We start from the raw sequence: 22,719 nt of genomic DNA, 5'->3' as shown, positions 1-22,719 counted from the left end.
TACAAGAAACACACCCCAATCTGGTGGTGGGGTGTGAATGTTTGTCTGGTGGTGGGCACTACTCACAGAGCACCTGTTTCATGTTGTGTGTGTGTATCTATATTTAAAAAAAAATCAATTAAAAATTTAATAAAGAAAATATTATATGTTTCTACAGTCCTGTTGTGAAAGAAAGAGACATAATCATTAAATGATTACAAAGTAAAAAGAAAAAGAATTGTATATGTTTGACAATAGACTCGATTTTGTGTGGGAAATTGTGTATTGTATTGTATTGTTTTATTTTTTTATTCATTCATTCTTTCATTCATTTATTTATTTATTTATTTATTTATTGGACTTGTATGCCGCCCCTCTCCGTAGACTCGGGGTGGCTAACAACAGTAATAAAAACAGCATACAACAATCCAATATTAAAACAGTTAAAAACCCTTATTATAAAATCAAACATACATACAGACATACCATGCATAAAATTGTAAAGGCCTAGGGGGAAAGAGTATCTTAGTTCCCCCATGCCTGGCGGCAGAGGTAGGTTTTAAGGAGCTTACGAAAGGCAAGGAGGGTGGGGGCAATTCTAATCTCTGGGGGGAGTTGGTTCCAGAGGGCCGGGGCCGCCACAGAGAAGGCTCTTCCCCTGGGTCCCGCCAAGCGACATTGTTTAGTTGACGGGACCCGGAGAAGCCCCTCTCTGTGGGACCTAACTGGTCGCTGGGATTCGTGCAGCAGAAGGTGGTCCCAGAGATAATCTGGTCCAGTGCCATGAAGGGCTTTATAGGTCATAACCAACACTTTGAATTGTGACCGGAAACTGATCGGCAACCAGTGCAAACTGCGGAGTGTTGGTGTGACATGGGCATATTTGGAAAAGCCCATGATTGCTCTCGCAGCTGCATTCTGCACGATCTGAAGTTTCCGAACACTCTTCAAAGGTAGCCCCATGTAGAGAGCATTGCAGTAGTCGAGCCTCGAGGTGATGAGGGCATGAGTGACTGTGAGCAGTGAGTCCTTTAACTTTGTGCTGGAGAAAAAAATACAAAATTTATGCAACAAAGACCTCCTTGCCTCCGAGCAGCTGACAATCATGTGCCCACATTTGGGAGAGGCCACCTGAAGAACAGAAAAGTTGAGAACCATAGACTGACTCGCTCCTTTGCAGAGGCTGATTTCACTACAGCGTGGGGCAAATGTTGCCTCGTGATCCCTCCCCAAAGTAGAAGCAGCAAAGTTTTGGAAAAGTGCCCAAACTGAACAACATCCGTCTGCAGTTGGAGCTGAGCTATTTTTCAGGAAGCAGAGCAAAACAGACACCAAACACAGCCTCCAGTTACAAGCCAGTAAGCGTTTGCTTGAAAGAACTTGTGGCACGCTAAGAATCTTTTGCATCAAAAAAAATATATATTTGCATACCTTCCCGTATGGAGGCTAAAAGTCCCTCCACTTGTTGTTAATGTCTGTCTTTTGCTGTCAAAAGAGACCCAAGAATGTAGCTGCTGCAGCTCTCTAAATAAAGCCGTTCAAAGGAAGTGTATTTTCACAGCCTCCCAAGGACTGAAACGGCTCCTGTTATTATGTTTATTTACCCAACGGCTGCCAAAGGCTTTAAACCAAACCAGAAAGGGCAGTTTGACACAACTCCCAAAAGAAAGTGCCAACCGTCTCTGTTCTTAATGTTTCCCTCTTATTTCGAACCCATCTCATGCATGTCCAAGAGATACTTTACAAAAAGAGCCCTCCGCTTATCCACTCGCAACAGAATCCCCTACGCAACAAGACTTACAATCCTAGGTTTAGCAAACGTAGAACTACGTCGCCTTAAACAGGACCTAAGCACAGCCCATTAAATCATCTGCTACAACGTCCTTCCTGTCAACGACTACTCCAGCTTCAACCACAACAACACACGAGCACACAACAGATGCAGACTTAAAGTGAACCGCTCTAAACTCGACTGCGGGAAATACGACTTTAGTAACCCGAGTAGTTGATACATGGAACTCAATTATTCAATTTTATTTGATTAGTCAATGGACCATATCAAAGTAAAAATACTATCGGTCATCGTAAAACTGCGACTTACCGTAAACACGATACAATAGTGTAAACTGGTTAAAATACAATAAAATTAGATAGAATAAAGAGGATTTAAATAAATGAGTTGGAATGCAGTATAATAAGCTAAAATTAAGTAATAAAACATGAAATTATTATTATTATTATTATTATTATTATTATTATTATTATTATTATTATTATTATTATTTATTGGATTTGTATGCCACCCCCTCCGTAGACTTGGGGCGGCTAACAACAGTAATAAAAACAGCATATTAAAACAGTTAAAAGCCCTTATTATAAAACCAAACATACATATAGACATACCATGCATAAAATTGTAAAGGCCTAGGGGAAAGATATATGTAGAAATATAGGTCATGCCAAGGTTTACCTTAAAACAAATGTAAGATACTGATATAAAATATACTTAAGTGAATTCATCTCACTACCTGACTCTATAGTATCATCACCTAACCCCCAAAACTTTACCCTTAGACTCTCCACTGTTGACCTCTCCCAATTCCTAAGAGGTCAGTAAGGGGCGTGCATAAGTGACCAGCCTGCCTTCCATCCCCTGTCTTAATGTTTCTTCTTTTATTTTTGGTACGAGTATCATGTATATGAATATTATCATATCTTTACATACCTCCAATATGTACTTGACAAAACAAATAAACATAAACAGCGTTATAGAAACATAGAAACATAGAAGATTGACAGCAGAAAAAGACCTCATGGTCCATCTCGTCTGCCCTTATACTATTTCTTGCATTTTATCTTAGGATGGATCTATGTTTATCCCAGGCATGTTTCAATTCAGTTACTGTGGATTTACCAACCACGTCTGCTGGAAGTTTGTTCCAAGGATCTACTACTCTTTCAGTGAAATAATATTTTCTCACGTTGCTTTTGATCTTTCCCCCAACTAACTTCAGATTGTGTCCCCTTGTTCTTGTGTTCACTTTCCTATTAAAAACACTTCCCTCCTGAACCTTATTTAACCCTTTGACATATTTAAATGTTTCGATCATGTCCCCCCTTTCCCTTCTGTCCTCCAGACTATACAGATTGAGTTCATGAAGTCTTTCCTGATACGTTTTATGCTTAAGACCTTCCACCATTCTTGTAGCCCGTCTTTGGACCCGTTCAATTTTGTCACTATCTTTTTGTAGGTGAGGTCTCCAGAACTGGACACAGTATTCCACCAATACATACTTGACAAAATAACATAAATACATATATAAAATATATTTGAGTCACTGCATTCTCCCCTGGTACCCAGAATAGCTAAGAATATTCCTACACCTGACTTTTTAACAACTTACACACAATTCAACTTTCAGAGAGTTTCAGACATTACCGGCTCAACCCCTTAGAAAGGGAGCAAAAAGGAAGGAAGAAAATAGCGATAGGAAGGAGGGGGAAAAAATCCCCAACCCAAATCTCTCTTACCCTCATGGCTTTCTGGAGTATGTACATAGGGTTTTTCCCTGGCAGATTAGCCCAGCATTGTCGTTTTCAGCCCAAGAGGGAAGCAGAATGAGAGAGAGAGAGAGAGAGCAGCTTCTCTCCGTCCAGCGACTCTTCCCGCCAGCTCAGATCTAAAATAACAAAGCTTGCAAGCATCCTATTTCCCAGGCTGCCTCTGACGTCAGCAGCTGCCTCAACACACTGTTGGCTGAGCCGGAGGCATGTCGGATTCAAAAGGAAGGCTGGGTTGACCCCATCTGTCTTTTGTGCCAGCTTTGGAAGCTCTCTGTGTGTGTGGGGCGGAGGGGATGGAGAAGGCCCCTTCTCAGCTCTCCTTTTTGGAAACAGAGAGGTCAGAGCTGGCTACAGTTCCTGCACCTCAATGGCCTTTGCTTGAATTTTTTTCCTTGCCAGGTCAGGATGGCAAGGGGAAAAAAAGAGGAGCCAGTGGCTTGGAAGTTTATTTATTTATATTTATGTATTTATTTATTTTTATTTATTTATTTGTCATACAAATACAGGGATACCTTGTCTTACGAACTTAATTGGTTCCGGGACGAGGTTTGTAAGGTGAACAGTTTGTAAGACGAAACAAGGAACCCATGGAAAAGCGATTAATGCGTGCAAGCCCAAAACTCATCCCTTTTGCCAGCCGACGCGCCCGTTTTTGCACTGCTGGGATGATGATGATGATGATGATGATTATTATTATTATTATTATTATTATTATTATTATTATTATTTGTATGCCGCCCCTCTCTGCAGACTCGGGGCGGCTTACAGCAATGATAAAAACAATATATAATAACAAATCTAATAGTTAGAGTCTAAAATAACAATAATACATTTAAAAAGTAAAAAAACAAGAAACCCCAATATATAAAAAACATACATACAGTCATATCATACATAAAAAACTACATAGGCAGGGGGAGATGTTTCAGTTCCCCCATGCCTGATGACAGAGGTGGGTTTTAAGGAGTTTACAAAAGGCAAGGAGGGTGGGGGCAGTTCTAATCTCTGGAGGGAGCTGATTCCAGAGGGTCGGAGCCGCCACAGAGAAGGCTCTTCCTCCGGGTCCCACCAAACGACATTGTTTAGTTGACGGGACCCGGAGGAGACCAACTCTGTGGGACCTAAGCGGTCGCTGGGATTTGTACGGCAGAAGGCGGTCTCGTAGATACCCTGGTCCAGTGCCATGAAGGGCTTTATAGGTGATGACCAACACTTTGAATTGTGACTGGAAACTGATCGGCAACCAATGCAGACTCCAAACTCGACTGCAGGAAATACAACTTTAGTAACTGAGTAGTTGATGTATGGAACTCACTACCAGACTCTGTAGTATCATCACCAAACCTCCAAAATGTTACCCTGAGACTATCCACTGTTGACCTCTCCCGATTCCTAAGAGGTCAGTAAGGGGCATGCATATGTGTAGCCCAGCTTTGGACCTGTTCAGTTTTATCCATCTTTTTTTGTAGGCGAGGTCTCCAGAACTGAACACAGTCTTCCAAACGGGGTCTCACCAGCGCTCTATACAGTGGGATCACAATCTCCCTCTTCCTGCTTGTGATACCTCTAACAAACAAACAAATAAGTTTCTCCAAATATTTACCTCCAAACTTGTGGATTTGAAATTTGGGCAGGGGTGACATGCCCCTGAAGGATATTTGGAGTAATTGATATTTGGTAATCGCTATTTAGTCTCGTTTTAATTTAATCTCAGGTCAAAATTCTCAGTTGTTTCCTGTGCCTCAGTGAAATTCACTGTAACAGGGAAGTTTGCTTCTAAAAACATGTATATTCTAATGCAACCTTGGCAACTTGAAGATATCCGGACTTCAACTCCCAGAATTCCCCAGCCAGCGAATGCGAAGAAACGTATTTGGAGCAAGTTAGAGCAATAAAAAAAACTGTGCAAAGACTTAGGGCTTGGAAAACATTCTTAGCAGAGAGTAACAGTGAAAGAACTTGCAAGCTAGTAAGAGCTGGGAACATTGTTAGCACCTGGTTACAGCTGGAAAGAAACTTATTTGGATCAAGTTAAAGTGGTGAAAGAAACCCTGCAAAGACTTAGGGCTTGGAAAATATTCTTAGCAGAGAGTAACAATGAAAGAGCTTGCAAGCCGGGAAGAGCTGGGAACATTGTTAGCACCTGGTTAGGGCTAGAAAGAAACTTATTTGGAGCAAGTTAAAGCAGTGAAAGAAACCCTGCAAAGACTTAGGGCTTGGAAAACATTCTTAGCAGAGAGTAACAGTGAAAGAACTTGCAAGCTAGTAAGAGCTGGGAACATTGTTAGCACCTGATTACGGCTGGAAAGAAACTTATTTGGATCAAGTTAAAGCGGTGAAAGAAACCCTGCAAAGACTTAGGGCTTGGAAAACATTCTTAGCAGAGAGTAACAATGAAAGAGCTTGCAAGCCGGGAAGAGCTGGGAACATTGTTAGCACCTGGTTAGGGCTAGAAAGAAACTTATTTGGAGCAAGTTAAAGCGGTGAAAGAAACCCTGCAAAGACTTAAGGCTTGGAAAACATTCTTCGCAGAGAGTAACAATGAAAGAGCTAGCAAGCCAGTAAGAGCTGGAAAGATCGTTAGCACCTAGTTAGGGCTGGGTGGGGGGGAAGCTTCGGAGAAAAAGAAAGCTACATTCAGAGTATAAGACGCACCGGAATTTTCAGCCTCTTTTACGGATGAAAAAGTTGCATCTTATACTCTGAAAAATACGGTACTTTCAATGTAAACATTGTGAGCCGATGAGCCACTGTTTTTGTTTTTGTCCAAAGGCGAAAAGAATTTGATGGCTCTCTTAATGGGCTCGATGACCCAAACTATCCAAACACGGAGGCCGTCTAGAACATAGCAAGAACAGGGTGTTGCTAGTATGCAGGAAGAACCAGCTTGGTGAGTCAATTTTGTTTGGCCTTGGTTGCCTGCCAATTTTTTTTTTCCTTTCTTTCACTTAATGCACCTTCGGTTGCTTAGTGTTCCTCTTCCAAGCGACTCTCTGTTTAGTTTGACAATCCGTGACTAATACTCGAGCCATTTAGTACGGTATTTATGCACTGTTAAGTGCCAATCATAGGATAGTTTAACAACAGCTAAAAGTACTTGGCGGTTACAGCTGGGTTGCTGTTTGATGCCAGCCTGCACTTTGCAGAACAAGCTACGATTGGCTGTAATTACACACGCCAAGATGTAAACCGCACATTCATTTATTCATTTATTTATTCATTTATTTATTTATTCATTTATTTATTTGTTCGTTCGTTCGTTCGTTTGCTTGCTTGTTTGTTTGTTTGTTTGTCTATTTATTTGTCTATTTATTTATTTATTTATTTATTTATTTGTCTATTTATTTATTTATTTATTTATTTATTTATTTTGTCCTATACACAATGCATATTGAAGAGAATAGACATGAAGTATTATATATAAAGAAAAGATATAAAAATAGAGGAGATATATGAAAGGAAGAAAAGATATACGGTATACGAGATATAGGAGAGACTATAGGACAGGGGACGAAAGGCACACTAGTGCACTTATGTATGCCCCTTACTGACCTCTAAGGAACCTGGAGAGGTCAATCGTGGAGAGTCTAAGGGAGAAATGTTGGGGGTTAGGGGATGACACTAGTGAGTCCGGTAATGAGTTCCACGCTTCGATAACTTGATTGCAGGGTCCTGCCTCTTTTTGAGACACGCTTTTAATTTATTTTTTTAAAAGCAAAGCCGATGTCAATTGTGCTTTGTTTTAGCATTTGTGGGTTGTATAGTTGGTAAACAGGTTTCTTGGTTATGAATAGCCAGCAAAGCTAGGAACCAGAGAATGAGTGTCGAGCATTAAATCTGAATTTAATTCGAGATTGTTTCTCTGCTTTGTAAAAGATTTTGTGCTTGTTTTTTTGTTCCCAAACCAAGTCCATTTTATTTGCATTATATGCAATTTGCACAGTTCTCTACACATTTTTTGACAAGTTAAGTTCCACTGAGTGAAAAAGGGGAACGTTTTAGAAATAAGCAGGTGTAGAAATTATCCTAAAGTGCTTTTCAAAAGACAACAGGACTTTCTTTCTTTCTTTCTTTCTTTCTTTCTTTTTTCTTCCTTCCTTCCTTCCTCCCATTCCTTCCTTCCCTCTTACTTCCTTCCTTCCTTTCCTTTATTTCCTTCCTTCCTTTTTTCTTTCCTTCCTTTCCTTGCTTCCTTGCTTCCTTCCTTCCTTTCCTTTATTTCCTTCCTTCCTTTTTTCTTTCCTTCCTTTACTTTGCTTCCTTCCTTCCTTTCCTTTATTTCCTTCCTTCCTTCCTTTTTTTTCTTTCCTTCCTTTTTTCTTTCCTTCCTTTCCTTCCTTCCTTGCTTCCTTCCTTCTTTCCTTCCAGTCTGCCTTCCTTTTTTCCTTCTGTTAGTTAGTTAGTTAGTTAGTTATTTGTCAAACATGTATAGGATAGTAATTTTAAAAATTCAGCAAAATAAGTGACACATACAGAATATAGTTTGTCGGCTATGAATAAATTAACTGCCTTGAAATGGCCCTGGGTTGAGCCGAGAGGCAAAAAGGAACTGTGACACTCCTTCAATATACCAGGGTGATCCAACAGAAATATAGCCCTTCCCTGGTACAAAGCTGAAAGGGATCAAATCCTGTGGCCTAGAGGTTAATTCTCAGAAGCTACAGGATCAAATCCCAGTAAGGGTATGGCTAGCTGATGAGGCCAGAACAAGGCCGAAACTTAATTTTAGTCGCACTTAATTTTAAAAATACAGTGAAACATGTGATACATAGTAGTAGTTTGTATAAACCTAACATAAGTAAAAAAACAGGGACGGTAGCTACATGGTGTACTTATGCACGCCCCTTACAGACCTCTTAGAAAGTGGGAGAGGTCGACTGTAGATAATCTATGGTTAAAGATTTTGGGGTTTGGGGAAGAAACCACAGTCAGGTAGGGCATTCCAGGCATTGATCACTCTATTGCTGAAGTCGTATTTAGAGCAGTTTACATTTAGTTTGAATCTGTTACGTGCTTGTGTATTGCTGCAGTTGAAGGTGAAGTAGTCATTAACAGGAAGGACATTTGGAGGTGGAGTTTTCGAGGACTTCTGTCTTTTTGCGATGCTGCGCTTTCGCTGAGGCTCCCCTCGCTGGGAAACCCCACGTCTGGACTTCCGTTGCCAGCGAAGCACCCGTTTTTGCGATGCTGGGATTCCCCTGCTGGGATTCCCCCTGGAGCATCACAAAAACATGGAAGTCCGGAGGTGGGTTTTCCCATGGAGGGGAGCCTCAGGGGAATCCCAGCAGCGCAAAAACGGGCGTTTCGGCTGGCAAAAGGGGTGAGTTTTGGGCTTGCACGCATTAATCGCTTTTCCATTGATTCCTATGGAAAACATTGTTTCATCTTACAAACTTTTCACCTTACAAATCTCGTCCCAGAAGCAATTAAGTTCGTAAGGCAAGGTATCACTGTATTTAAATGTATCGCCCCAAAATGCACCTTTAAAGGTGAATTTCCATCCCCTAATTTAATTCCTGTTTTGTGTTGCTAAGACCTGCAGCATCCAAGAAAAATTAAAAGTTTCTGTCTACCCAAGGATTAGGGCTGAGTATCACTTCAAGGCAGCCGTCGCATCCTGTAAGAGCCAGAGGTTACAAAACAAGTCTAAAAATTGCCCTGTGGATTTAATAAAAGGAGGTAAATGGCATATGCCAGACTTGTTTCCTTTGTAATTAAGAAAGCCGTCTAGGTTGGAAGAATGTAAATTGAGGCTGTTGTAATTACTTGTTACTCTTTGATAGGAAATCAGGCAGGCAATTCATCCAAGTACCTTTAAGTAAATTGCACGCAGCACACTGTAATTCAACCTCCAATTTATATTTGACTTCCAGCAATTATCTTAGTTCATCTTCGCCTACTTGACTTAAAAAAGAAAATCATTATAGACCAGAAATAAAAATGTGCATACTATTTTTTTTTGTTAGACACTAACAAAAATTATTCTATAATTTTTAGAATAAAAATTCTATATATGCTGCTCAAAAAAAAATAAAGGGAACACTCAGATAACATGTCCTAGATCTGAATGAATGAAATATTATCATTGAATTATTTCATTTGCACAACTATTCCATTTGCACAACAGCATGTGAAATTGACTGTCAATCAGTGTTGCTTCCTAACTGGACAGTTTGATAAATATACACACACTCACACATACACACACACACACACACACACACACACACATACACTGCTCAAAAAAATAAAGGGAACACTGGTGGAAGGTCTTAAGCATAAAACGTATCAGGAAAGACTCAATGAACTCAATCTGTATAGTCTGGAGGACAGAAGGGAAAGGGGGGACATGATAGAAACATTTAAATATGTTAAAGGGTTAAATAAGGTCCAGGAGGGAAGTGTTTTTAATAGGAAAGTGAACCCAAGAACAAGGGGGCACAATCTGAGGTTAGTTGGGGGAAAGGTCAGAAGCAACGTGAGAAAATATCATTTTACTGAAAGAGTAGTAGATGCTTGGAACAAACTTCCAGCAGACGTGGTTGGTCAATCCACAGTAACTGAATTTAAACATGCCTGGGATAAACATAGATCCATCCTAAGATAAAATACAGGAAATAGTATAAGGGCAGACGAGATGGACCATGAAGTCTTTTTCTGCCGTTAGTCTTCTATGTTTCCATGTAACACTCCAGTAACAAATCCTAGATCTGAATGAATGAAATATTCTCATTGAATACTTTGTTCTGTACAAAGTTGAGTGTGCTGCCAACTTGTGGACCCGGATTGTGGGGGCAATAGCCTAGCTCTGTTTAAAAAGTGCTATTGCTAACATGTTGTAAGCCGCCCTGAGTCTAAGGAGAAGGGTGGCATAAAAATTGAATGAATGAATGAATGAATGAATGAATGAATGAATGAATGAATAAATAAATAAATATATGTGAAATTGATTGTCAATCAGTGTTGCTTCCTAACTGGACAGTTTGATTTTACAGACGTTTGATTGACTTGGAGTTATATTCTGTTGTTTAAGTGTTCCCTTTATTTTGTTCCAGCAGTGAATATATGTATATTTATTTATTTGAGAGGAAGGTTTCATTGAGACATGTGTTTCACATCCAAATCTGCATTTTCGTCTTTTAATAACTGGAGCAATAATAATGATTAAAAACCTCAGAGCAACAGACAGCAAACCAATTAAATATGAGCCAAGAGTGTGCTTCGGCAGTCAAAAAACCCTGTACAATCTTAAGTTGCATTAACAGAGGGATTGAGTCAAGATCACTTTAGGTACTAATACCTCTGTATAAAGTAAGGCCACACCAAAAATAATGCATCCGGTTTTGGTCACCATACTATAAAAAAAGGATGTTGAGACTCTAGAAAGAGTGCAGAGAAGAGCAACAAAGATGATCAGGGGACTGGAGGCTAAAACATATGAAGAACGGTTGCAGGAACTGGGCATGGGTAGTTTAATGAAAAGAAGGACCAGGGGAGACAGGATAGCAGCCTTCCACTATCTCAGGGGTTGCCACAAAGAAGAAGGAGTCCACCTATTCTCCAAAGCATCTGAAGGCAGGAATAAGAAAAAAATGGATGGAAACTGATCAAAGAAAAATTTAAAAAGTGATGGGCTCCTACGAGTATGGTCAGGCTCACAGAAAAAGTTTTTTAAAAATGATTTTTTTTCTTTTTTTCCCTTCTGGACTCTGGGTGCATTTTGCCTATCGCAGTAAATGAGGTTGAATGTGGGTGGATGGGTGGATGGACGGATGGATGGACGGACCGATGGACAGATGGATGGATGATAGAGATAGAAGATAAATAGACTAAAGATAGAGATAGATGATATAGATAGATATAAGATAGATAGACAGACAGACAGACAGATGATACAGGTAAATAATAGATATAGTTGATAGAGAGAAATAAATTAAATATAGAGATAGATGATATAGATAGATAGAAGATAGACAGACAGATGCAGATAGATAGATAGATAGATAGATAGATAGATAGAGAGATAGATAGAGAGACAGAGAGACAGAGAGACAGACAGATGATAGAGATAGATGATAGAGATAAATAGACTAAAGATAGAGCTGGATGGATGGATGGATGTGTATCCATCTCTAAAGCTTGTCCGCCCTGCAAAATAGAGATGGAGAAGTGGTGGTGGAGAAGTAGTGGTGGAGTAGTGGTGGAGCTATGGAGAAGTAGTGGTGAAACTAGATCATACTAGTGGGGTTAACATTAATTAAGATTTCTTCTTTCAAAATTGTTTTGCCCTCTCATTTGAATGTTAAAAATGAGGAACCTCAACGGTTATGTCATCTTTCCATGGCATCCACAACATATCTCCATTCCAGATGTGAAGTAAACCCTAGTTCAATCAGTTCAGGGTGTTGCTATGCATTGAATGTCTCGCTTATGTAACAGCAAAACATGTCCCTAAAAGAACATTCTTGAAATGTTTTAATCGACATGCTTTTATGAGCTGGGTTGCTGGTATCATCTCCAGTCTGGTTCCTTGGGTGTGGCACAGTAGCACAGAGCAGAAACACTTCAGCTAATTTCAACATATGTTGGTCTCACCTCACCTACAAGCCCAGGTTCAGCATCAGGTGTTTGCAAGGATGACCTAGCAGAGATAGATAGATAGATAGATAGATAGATAGATGGATGGATGGATGGATGGATGGATGGATGGATGGATGGATGGATGGATGGAAGGAAGGATGGATGGATGGATGGATGGAAGGATGGATGGATGGATGATGGATGGATGGAAGGCAGATAGACAGACAGAAGAGAGATGGATAGATGGATAGATGGATGGATGGATAGAAGACAGATAGACAGACAGACAGACAGAAGATGGGTAGATAGATGGATAGATGGATGGATGGATAGAAGACAGACAGACAGACAGAAGATAGATGGATAGACGGATGGATGGATGGACAGATAGACGGATAGACGGATAGATAGGATAGGTAGGTAGGTAGGTAGATAGATAGATAGATAGATAGATGATTGATAGATGATAGATGATAGATGATAGATAGATAGATAGAGAGATAGATGATTGATAGATGATAGATGATAGATAGATAGATAGATAGATAGATGAGATAGATGATAGATCGATCGATCGATAGATAGATAGATAGATAGATAGATAGATGATAGATAGATAGATAGATGTTAGATAGATAGATAAATAGATAGATATATAGATAGATGATAGATAGATAGATAGATAGATTGATAGATAGATAGATAGATAGATAGATAGATAGCTTGTTATATGATAGATTGCTAGATAGCTACAGACAGACAGACAGACACAGACATAATTACCAACACAGAAGTGGTGATCAAATAATTCCTAGTGCTCATTGCTAGCAACTTCCGGAAACCCCCTCTGAATGGCCCACGGCGATAAAGAGCTATGGAAATGGACGGTGGGTAATGAGCCAAGATGACTCTTGGGGCAGAGCTGAAGGAAACCTTACGCAGCTGCATCCTTTCTACAGCCTCAATCAATCTCCACCATCTTCCTGTTCTCAACTCCAGGCCTTTGCACATCACATGCGCTCTTTCCACAGATCCAAATACAGGATGCTCACAATAATGCCGTGCTTATCTTTCACGCAGTATCTTGAGATATGGCCATCTGGAGATGATATTGCTGCATCGTCGAATGTTGTGCATAGTATTTAGAGAAATCTCTTCCCTATGTGTGTTTTCTGCTGTCTGTGATTCTTCTTCAATAGGGTCTATAGGCTGGAAATGGCTTGAACTCGCTGGTATGTATGTATAGTGGCACCTCTACTTAAGAACTTCATTCGTTCCAGGACCAGGTTCTTAAGTAGAAAAGTTTGTAAGTAACTTTTTCCATAGGAATCAATATGTATGCCGCCCCTCTCCGAGTCTGCGGAGAGGGGCGGCATACAAATCCAATAAATTATTATTATTATTATTATTATTATTATTATTATTATTATTATTATTATTATACAGAGAGGGGCGGCATACAAATCAAATCAAATCAATCAATAAATAGATGGATGGATGGATGGATGGATGGATGGATGGATGAATGAATGAATGAATGAATGAATAAATAAATAAATAAAAGCAAATAATGTGTGCGATTGGGGAAACCACAGTGAGGGTTTCCTCCCAGGAGATTCCTAGAGAGGCCTCGTGGAGGTTTCTCCCCACCTTTTCTGGCCCTGTTTCCTCCCAGGAGATTCCTAGAGAGGCCTCGTGGAGGTTTCTCCCCACCTTTTCCGGCCCTGTTTCCTCCCAGGAGATTCCTAGAGAGGCCTCGTGGAGGTTTCTCCTCACCTTTTCTGGCCCTGTTTCCTCCCAGGAGATTCCTAGAGAGGCCTCGTGGAGGTTTCTCCCCACCTTTCCGGCCCTGTTTTCTCCCAGGAGATTCCTAGAGAGGCCTCATGGAGGTTTCTCCCCACCTTTTCTGGCCCTGTTTCCTCCCAGGAGATTCCTAGAGAGGCCTCGTGGAGGTGTCTCCCCACCTTTTCTGGCCCTGTTTCCTGCCAGGAGATTCCTAGAGAGGCCCCATGGAGATTTCCAATTGTCTCCTTCCAATTTCCTGATCTAACTTGCAATTCTCAAGCTACTTGAGCTCATCGGTCTGGAGCCCACACTCCATTTCGGACATAAACACTCTAGAAAATGTCCAGAGATACTTTACTAGAAGAGCCCTCCACTCCTCCACTCTCAACAGAAAGTCCTACGCAACCAGACTTACAATCCTAGGTTTAGAAAGCTTAGAACTACGTCGCCTTCAACACGACCTAAGCATCGCCCATAAAATCATCTGTGACAACGTCCTTCCTGTCTACGACTACTTCAGCTTCAACCACAACAACACATGAGCACACAACAGCAACAAAAACAACAAAAACAACAACAACAAGAGGTGAAAGGGACCTTGGAGGTCCTCTAGTCCAACCCCCTGCTTAGGCAGGAAACCCTACACTACTTCAGACAGATGGTTATCCAACATCTGCTTAAAAACCTCCAGTGTTGGAGCATTCACAACTTCTGCAGGCAAGTTGTTCCACCGATTAACCGTTCTGACTTAAAATAAACTGCTCCAAACTCGACTGCAGGAAATACAACTTTAGTAACCGAGTAGTTGATGCATGGAACTCACTACCTGACTCTGTAGTATCATCACCAAACCCCCCAAAACTTTACCCTTAGACTGTCCACTATTGACCTCTCCCGATTCCTAAGAGGTCAGGAAGGGGCGTGCATAAGTGCACCAGAATGCCTTCCGTCCCCTGTCTTAACATTTATCTCTTACTAGTATCATGTATATAAATATTATTATATTTCTGTGTACCACCAATACGTACAAAACAAAACAAAACAAAACAAAACAAAACAAAACAATAGTGGTCTCTCATTCAAGTTGTAGCCCGATCTGAAATTTTCTGCCAAGCTTTTCTGAGACCATCAGTGGTCAGTTAGATGGAGCCACCTGCTGAAGATACATTAGAATTGCACCCATTTGTTGATGTTAATGCATATATTAGAAATATTTTTTTTATATATATAAATTTTGATACAGATTTAGATTTACATTAAGATTGAAATTTTTACTCGATATAACAATATGTATTTTACAGATAAACTTTTTACTTTTATATGAAGATTTCCCCTTTGAGTGGAGCGACTGTAGCTCCATTAAGTGTTATATGTTGTGTTTGTTGTGTTTGTTACTTTGAAAAAAACCAATAAAATATTATTAAAAAAGAGAAAGAAATATTTGAGGGGCTACTACAAAGACGAGGGGAGTCAGACTGTTTTCCAAAGCACCAAAAGGCAAAACAAGAAACAATGATTTGGAAACTAACCAAGAAGAGAAACAACCTAGAACCAAGGTGAGACTTCCTAACAATGAGAGCAATAAACAATAACACTTCAGAAGCTGTGAGTGCTACAACACTGGAGGTTTTAAAGAAGAGATTGGACAAATATTTCTCTGAAATAGTATAGGGCAGTGATGGCACACCTTTTTGGCACCGAGTGCTATACTAGGTGGGCAGATCTTGCTAAATCGTGCTAAAGCCCACTGCAACAATATCGCCAAAAAGGCTTCCAGAGTTGTTAACCTGATCCTACATAGCTTCTGCTCAGGCAATCTCACACTACTCACAAGAGCCTACAAAACTTTTGCCAGACCTATCCTTGAATACAGCTCATCTGTCTGGAACTCATACTGTATCTTGGACATCAACACCCTTGAAAACGTCCAAAGGTATTTCACCAGAAGAGCCCTTCACTCCTCCACTCGAAACAGAAGACCCTACGAAAGCAGACTATCAATCCTGGGTCTAGAAAGCTTAGAACTACGACGCCTAAAACACGATTTAAGTATTGCCCACAAGATCATATGCTGCAACGTCCTACCGGTCAATGGCTACTTCAGCTTCAACCGCAACAACACAAGAGCACGCAACAGATTCAAACTTAATATTAACCGCTCCAAACTTGACTGTAAAAAATATGACTTTAACAATCGAGTTGTCGAAGCGTGGAACTCATTACCGGACTCAATAGTGTCAACCCCTAACCCCCAACATTTCTCCCTTAGACTATCCACGATTGACCTCTCCAGGTTCCTAAGAGGTCAGTAAGGGGTGTGCATAAGTGCTTTTCGTCCCCTGTCCAATTGTCTTTCCTTTATCTCATCTATCATATATATTTTCTTCCTTTCATATATCTTCTCCTCTATTTTTACATATTATCTTTGCATATATTACTTCATGTCTATTCTCTTCCATATGTATTGTGTATTGGACAAATGAATAAATAAAATAAATAATAAGTTTGGTGTCAAAATACATTTTATGCTTAGCTCTGGAATCCTGCTTATATTTCTGTTAATCAATATATAGTAGCTATCCTAATCAGATTAAAACACCCATCTTATTTGGGCAGCCTCTGCATTCTTCCCGAAAGATTTAAAAAACCCCAAAGCCGACAATTCTGCTACAAGCAAAAATGTCTAGGAAACAGTATAAGGAGATGAGATCTGGGATTAATTCTATGGGATCTGGGTTTCTGCCTCCCCCTCCTTTCTGAAGGGCTATCTGCATTCTCTAGGACAGAGGTCTTCAGAGCTGGTTAGAGAATTCTGGGAGTTGAAATACAAAAGTCTTAAAGTTGCCAAGTTTGGGGACCCCTGCTCTAGGAAATAAACCGAATGTTTGGCCAGAAACCTTGATTTTGTTTGGTAGCCTGCAGGAAGGAGGGTTAAGACTGTTGTGTGGAATGGAGCATTTTGGGATGTTCCCTTCGGCTGTGAAAGTAGCAAGGGACCCTTTAGATTGTTGCCTTTGAGTAAGTGATTATTTTGTGAGTGGCCATTTTAATCCTGAAGGCACCTGTAGGACAATGCTCAAAATGGGCTTTCAATATTCTAAGTGGGATGTTTCTGTCATTTCACTGTTCTCTCTCTCTCTCTCTCTCTCTCTCTCTCTCTCTCTCTCTCTCTCTCTCTCTCTACCTATGCACCTACCTACCTACCTCTATCTATCTATCTATCCATCCATCCATCCATCTATTTATTTTGCCCAATACATAATACACATTGAAGAGAATAGATATGTAATAATATAAGTAAAGAAAAGAATAGAAGAAAAGATATAAAAGTATAGGTGAACATATTTGGAAGGAAGAAAAGATAAAGGAGATAAAGGAGAAACAATTGGACAGGGGACGGAAGGCACACTGGTGCACTTATGCACGCCCCTTACTGACCTCTTAGGAACCTGGAGAGGTCAATCGTGGATAGTCTAAGGGAAAAATGTTGGGGGTTAGGGGTTGACACTACTGAGTCCGGTAATGAGTTCCACGCCTCGACAACTCAGTTGCTGTAGCTGCTCACTTCTAGGATGGGGGTGGATTCGATGACCTGCTTGGTTTGAGTCCATTGATATGGGGATTGTTTTGAGGATCTTGGAAAATCTTTGGCTGAGTCACATGATTGTCAAGCCACTCCCACCTGGTCACATGGCCGGCAAGCCACTCCTACCCTGTCACATGACCATCAAGCCACACCCACAAAATAAGCCACGCCCACAGGGTGGTGATAAAAATGTTGGTAGCCCTTCACCCTTTCAACCTTCTAATGGGAAATCTACACAAACAGAAATGAATAAAGAACAATAAAACAGGTCGCTCTTACACTTTGATTTACTAAGGCTCCTGGCTGAGCCATTCATAGCAGCCGGGGATTAGAAGGACCTTAACTCTGATTTTATTTTATTTTTTATTTTTATTTATTTTTATTTATTCTTTGTCCAATATACAATACATATGAAAGAGAATAGACATTAAGTTATATATATAATGATAGAAAGTAAGAAAGAAGAGAAGTAGGAGGAAAGGAGAGAAAATGTATGATATATGAGATAAGGAAAGAAGATTGGACAGGGGACGAAAGGCACACCAGTGCACTTATGTACGCCCCTTACTGGCCTCTAAGGAACCTAGAGAGGTCAATCGTGGAGAGTCTAAGGGAGAAATGTTGGGGGTTAGGGGTTGACACAATTGAGTCCGGTAATGAGTTCCACGCTTCGACAACTCTATTGTTAAAGTCATATTTTTTACAGTCAAGTTTGGAGCGGTTGATGTTAAGTTTGAATCTGTTGCGTGCTCTCGTGTTGTTGCTGTTGAAGCTGAAGTAGTCGTTGACCGGAAGGACGTTACAGCATATGATCTTGTGGGCAATACTTAAATCGTGTTTTAGGCGTCGCAGTTCTAAGCTTACAAGACCCAGGATAGTTAGTCTATTTTCGTAGGGTCTTCTGTTTCGAGTGGAGGAGTGAAGGGCTCTTCTGGTGAAATATCTTTGGACGTTTTCGAGAGTGTTGATGTCCGAGATGTGGTGTGGGTTCCAGACAGATGAGCTGTATTCGAGAATGGGTCTGGCATAGGTTTTGTAGGCTCTAGTCAGCATTCCCTTTGCTACGAAACCTTGGAAAGCATGCTTAGTTGCCTGGCTAACCAATCTTGCAAGCTGGTTTTGAAGCTAAGTGCGATAGCTCACTGGATGGAGGCCCTGGATTCTTTGGAAGAAAACTGCAGTGAAAAATGGGTCCTTTCCAAAATTATAAAAAAAGCGAGGGAGTGGAAATGGAGAGTCAGTGATGATTCTGGAAAAGGAGGCGTCTTGAGGCTTCATATTTCTTTTTCTTTTATTTTGTAGTTTCCATGGTGATGCTGGGGCTGCCTTGTGATATTAACAATGCCGCACGGGGCTGTCAATGGCAACAGGTAAGTTCCTGAAGCGTTTGAGAACTGTCACGTTAGTATTAATTCCCTGGCACTTATTTTGGAGAAACCGAATCATTCCATTCCATTCTTTCGCCTATTCTCTTCTCTTCTCTTCTATTCATTATTCTCTTCTATTCTTTTCTATTCTTATTCTATTCTATTCTCTTTTTTTAATATGTATTTATTAATTTTTTCCTTTTTTTTAAAGTACATAGTCATATTTACAGATGAATCTACACCGTATATACATTCCTATCGACATTGTCTTCTAATTACTTTTAGATTTCTTGATGTTTTATTTCAATGCTTCTTTTAAGTTTCTTTTTTTTTTGTCCATTGGTCCCATTTTGTCCAGGTTTCATAATAGTCCGATTCTTTTCGATTATTAAGTTCCATTGTCAATCTGTCCATCTCTGCACAGTCGTATATTTTCTTGATGATCTCACTGTCTTCAGGTATTTGCGGATTTTTCCAGTTCTGTGCAAATACAATCCTTGCAGCTGTTGTAATATGCAAGCTTAGATATTTTACATTTTTAGAATAGTTACCTCTCATAATACCCAATAGAAAAAATTCTGGCGTATATTCTATTTTTGTATTTGTTATTTGACACAACCAATTATTTATTTTTTTCCAGTATTTTCTTGTCTCTGGACATAACCACCATAGGTGAAAGATTCTATTCTATTCTATTCTATTCTCTTCTATTCTACTATTCTATTCTATTCATTATTCTATTCTATTCTTATTCTATTCTATTCTACTCTACCCTACTCCTCTATTCTATTCATTATTCTATTTTATTCTATTCTTTATTCTGTTCTGTTCTCTTCTATTCCATTCCATTCCACTCCACTCCATTCTCTCTCCTCTTCTCTCTCCTCTTCTCTCTTCTCTTCTTTTTTTCTTCCCTTCCCTTCCCTTCTATTCCATTCCATTCCCTTCCCTTCCCTTCCATTATCTCTTCTCTTCTCTCTTCTATTCCCTCTCTTCTCTTCTCTTCTCTTCTCTTCTCTCCCATTCCATTCCATTCCATTCTATTCTCCATCCTCGTCATATAGCAGGAGAAAACAAAAAAGCTGACCGGTGACAGTGCTTAAGGGTTGCTATTCTGAAGTTTGACTGGTCAAGAGGTGAAGTATTTACCAGGGAGCGCAATGCAGAAGAGAGATACCAAAATATGCCTGAAATGTGAGCCTGCTGTCATGGGAACAGGGAAGCCGGAGAGATCTTTGGAAGGAATAAGCTTTGCCCAAATGAAAAAAAAAAGAAGGCATCGCTCAAAGAAGCCTATTAAAAGACTCGATGCCCATCAGGAACACTTTAAATAAAATTAATTTCCATTCGCTTTAAACAGCCTAACCCTGCGCAGCCTGTGACTATTGGAATAGTAAGCTGATTTTTCTTTAAAAAAAGATAAATAAATAGAGATAAGGGCTGTTTTGTGTCAAGCTTAGCTCCTCGTGACTATAAGGACAAGGTTATGTAGTTTCCTTGGTTACAAGCCTTTGTCTGGCTTTTCCTGAAGATCACCCAACTTGCTCCGCTCTTTCAAGAAGCCTCCATGGTTTGGTGAGTTGCTTCATAAGCAAATAAAGTTATAGATTGGATTTCCGAGGTGGTTGAGCCGGTTTAATTGCTTTGTTGCTCCAATCCTCCACTCGCAACAGAACACCCTATGCTACTGGACTTACAATCCTAGGTTTGGAAAGCTTACAGCTCACATTAGAGAACCATCTTTCAGCTGTGGCGAGGGGGGCGTTTGCCCAGGTTCGCCTGGTGCACCAGTTGTGGCCCTATCTGGACCGGGACTCATTGCTCACAGTCACTCATGCCCTCATCACCTCGAGGTTCGACTACTGTAATGCTCTCTACATGGGGCTACCTTTGAAGAGTGTTCGGAAACTTCACATCGTGCAGAATGCAGCTGCGAGAGCAATCATGGGCTTTCCCTAAATATGCCCATGTCACACCAACACTCCGCAGTCTGCATTGGTTGCCGATCAGTTTCCGGTCACAATTCAAAGTGTTGGTTATGACCTTTAAAGCCCTTCATGGCATCGGACCAGAATATCTCTGGGAACGCCTTCTGCTGCACAAATCCCAGTGACCAGTTAGGTCCCACAGAGTTGGCCTTCTCCGGGTCCCGTCGACTAAACAATGTCATCTGGCGGGACCCAGGGGAAGAGCCTTCTCTGTGGCGGCCCCGACTCACTGGAACCAGCTCCCCCCAGAGATTAGAACTGCCCCTACTCTCCTTGCCTTTCGCAAACTCCTTAAAACCCACCTTTATCGTCAGGCATGGAGGAACTGAGATATCTCCCCCGGGCCTATACAATTTATGTATGGTATGCTTGTGTGTATGTTTGTTTAATAAAGGGTTTTTTTAATATTTTATATTGTAAATTATTAGATTTGTTATAAACTGTTTTTATTGTGTTGTGAGCCGCCCCGAGTCTACGGAAAGGGGCGGCATACAAATCTAATAAATAAATAAAATAAAATAAATAAATAAAAAACCCACGAACCTAAGCATAGCCCATAAAACCATCTGCTCCAACGTCCTTCCTGTCAACGACTACTTCAGCTTCAACCACAACAATGCACGAGCACACAACAGAAGAAGCCATGTAGTGGCAGCTAAAACCTGCCTAAAAGAAAACTGTGAAATCTTTGCAGAGTTTGGAGATCCAAAGAACATATTCTGTTTGAAATGTGCACAATGGAACCCCGTGGTTTTGGGTTGAGCCCAGTTTAACCCTAACCCTTCATGCACCAAAGCAAAAGTAACCGGACCAGAACATCTTCGGGACCGCCTTCTGCTGCACAAATCCCAGCGACCAGTTAGGTCCTACAGAGTTGGCCTTCTCCGGGTCCCGTCGACTAAACAATGTCGTCTGGCGGGACCCAGGGGAAGAGCCTTCTCTGTGGCGGCCCCGACTCTCTGGAACCAACTCCCCCCAGATATCAGAGTTGCCCCCACCCTCCTTGCCTTTTGCAAGCTCCTTAAAACCCACCTCTGTCATCAGGCATGGGGGAATTGAAATTTTTCCCCTTCCCCCTAGGCTTATAGAATTTATACATGGTATGTTTGTATGTATGAGTGGTTCTTTAAATTGGGGATTTTTAGATTATTTTTAATATTAGATTTGTTTAAATTGTCTTTTTTATTGTTGTTAGCCACCCCGAGTCTTCGGAGAGGGGCGGCATACAAATCTAATAAATTAATTAATTAATTAATAAATAATAACAATGTACTGTATATACAGCTTCATAGCACTTTACAGCCCTCTCTAAGTGGTTTACAGAATCAGCCTCTTGCCCCCAACAATTGGGGTTCCTCATTTTACTGACCTTGGAAGGATGGAAGGCTGAGTCAACCTTGAGCAGAAGAAGGCTCAATAGTAATATCAATAGCACTTAGATACCACTCCACAATGTTTTACAGATAGATAGAATTCTTTATTGGCCAAGTGTGATTGGACACACAAGGAATTTGTCTTTGGTGCAGATGCTCTCAGTGTACATAAAAGAAAAATATACATTTGTCAAGAGTCATGTTGTACAACACTTAATGATTGTCATAGAGGTCAAATAAGCAATGAAGAAACTATCAATATTAATAAAAATCTTAGGATACAAGCAACAAGTTACAGTCACACAGTCCTAAGTGGGAGGAAATGGGTGATAGGAATGATGAGAAAAAACTAGTAGAAATAGAAGTGCAGATTTAGTAGAAAGTCTGACAGTGTTGAGGGAATTATTTGTTTAATAGAGTGATGGCGTTCGGGAAAAAACTGTTCTTGTGTCCAGTTGTCTTGGTGTGCAGTGCTCTGTAGCGACGTTTGGAGGGTA

At 40.5% G+C, this 22,719-nt stretch overlaps 1 protein-coding gene across 1 annotated transcript in view; it reads right to left on the bottom strand.

Moving 5' to 3' along the window:
* RASGEF1A (RasGEF domain family member 1A) overlaps positions 1 to 3,672 on the bottom strand; it is a 66,302-nt gene extending 62,630 nt beyond the window's left edge. The window contains exon 1 of the mRNA XM_070751987.1: positions 3,511 to 3,672. Coding sequence (XP_070608088.1) covers positions 3,511 to 3,537 — 27 coding nt within the window. The 5' untranslated portion in view covers positions 3,538 to 3,672. The remainder of the gene's footprint in view (positions 1 to 3,510) is intronic.
* Between the last annotated feature and the right edge of the window lie 19,047 nt (positions 3,673 to 22,719).

The sequence above is a fragment of the Erythrolamprus reginae genome, chromosome 5 (assembly GCF_031021105.1).
Source record: "Erythrolamprus reginae isolate rEryReg1 chromosome 5, rEryReg1.hap1, whole genome shotgun sequence".
NCBI lineage: Eukaryota > Metazoa > Chordata > Lepidosauria > Squamata > Dipsadidae > Erythrolamprus > Erythrolamprus reginae.
The sequence above is the reverse complement of the archived record's forward strand: the minus strand, read 5'-3'. Positions and strand labels throughout refer to the sequence as shown.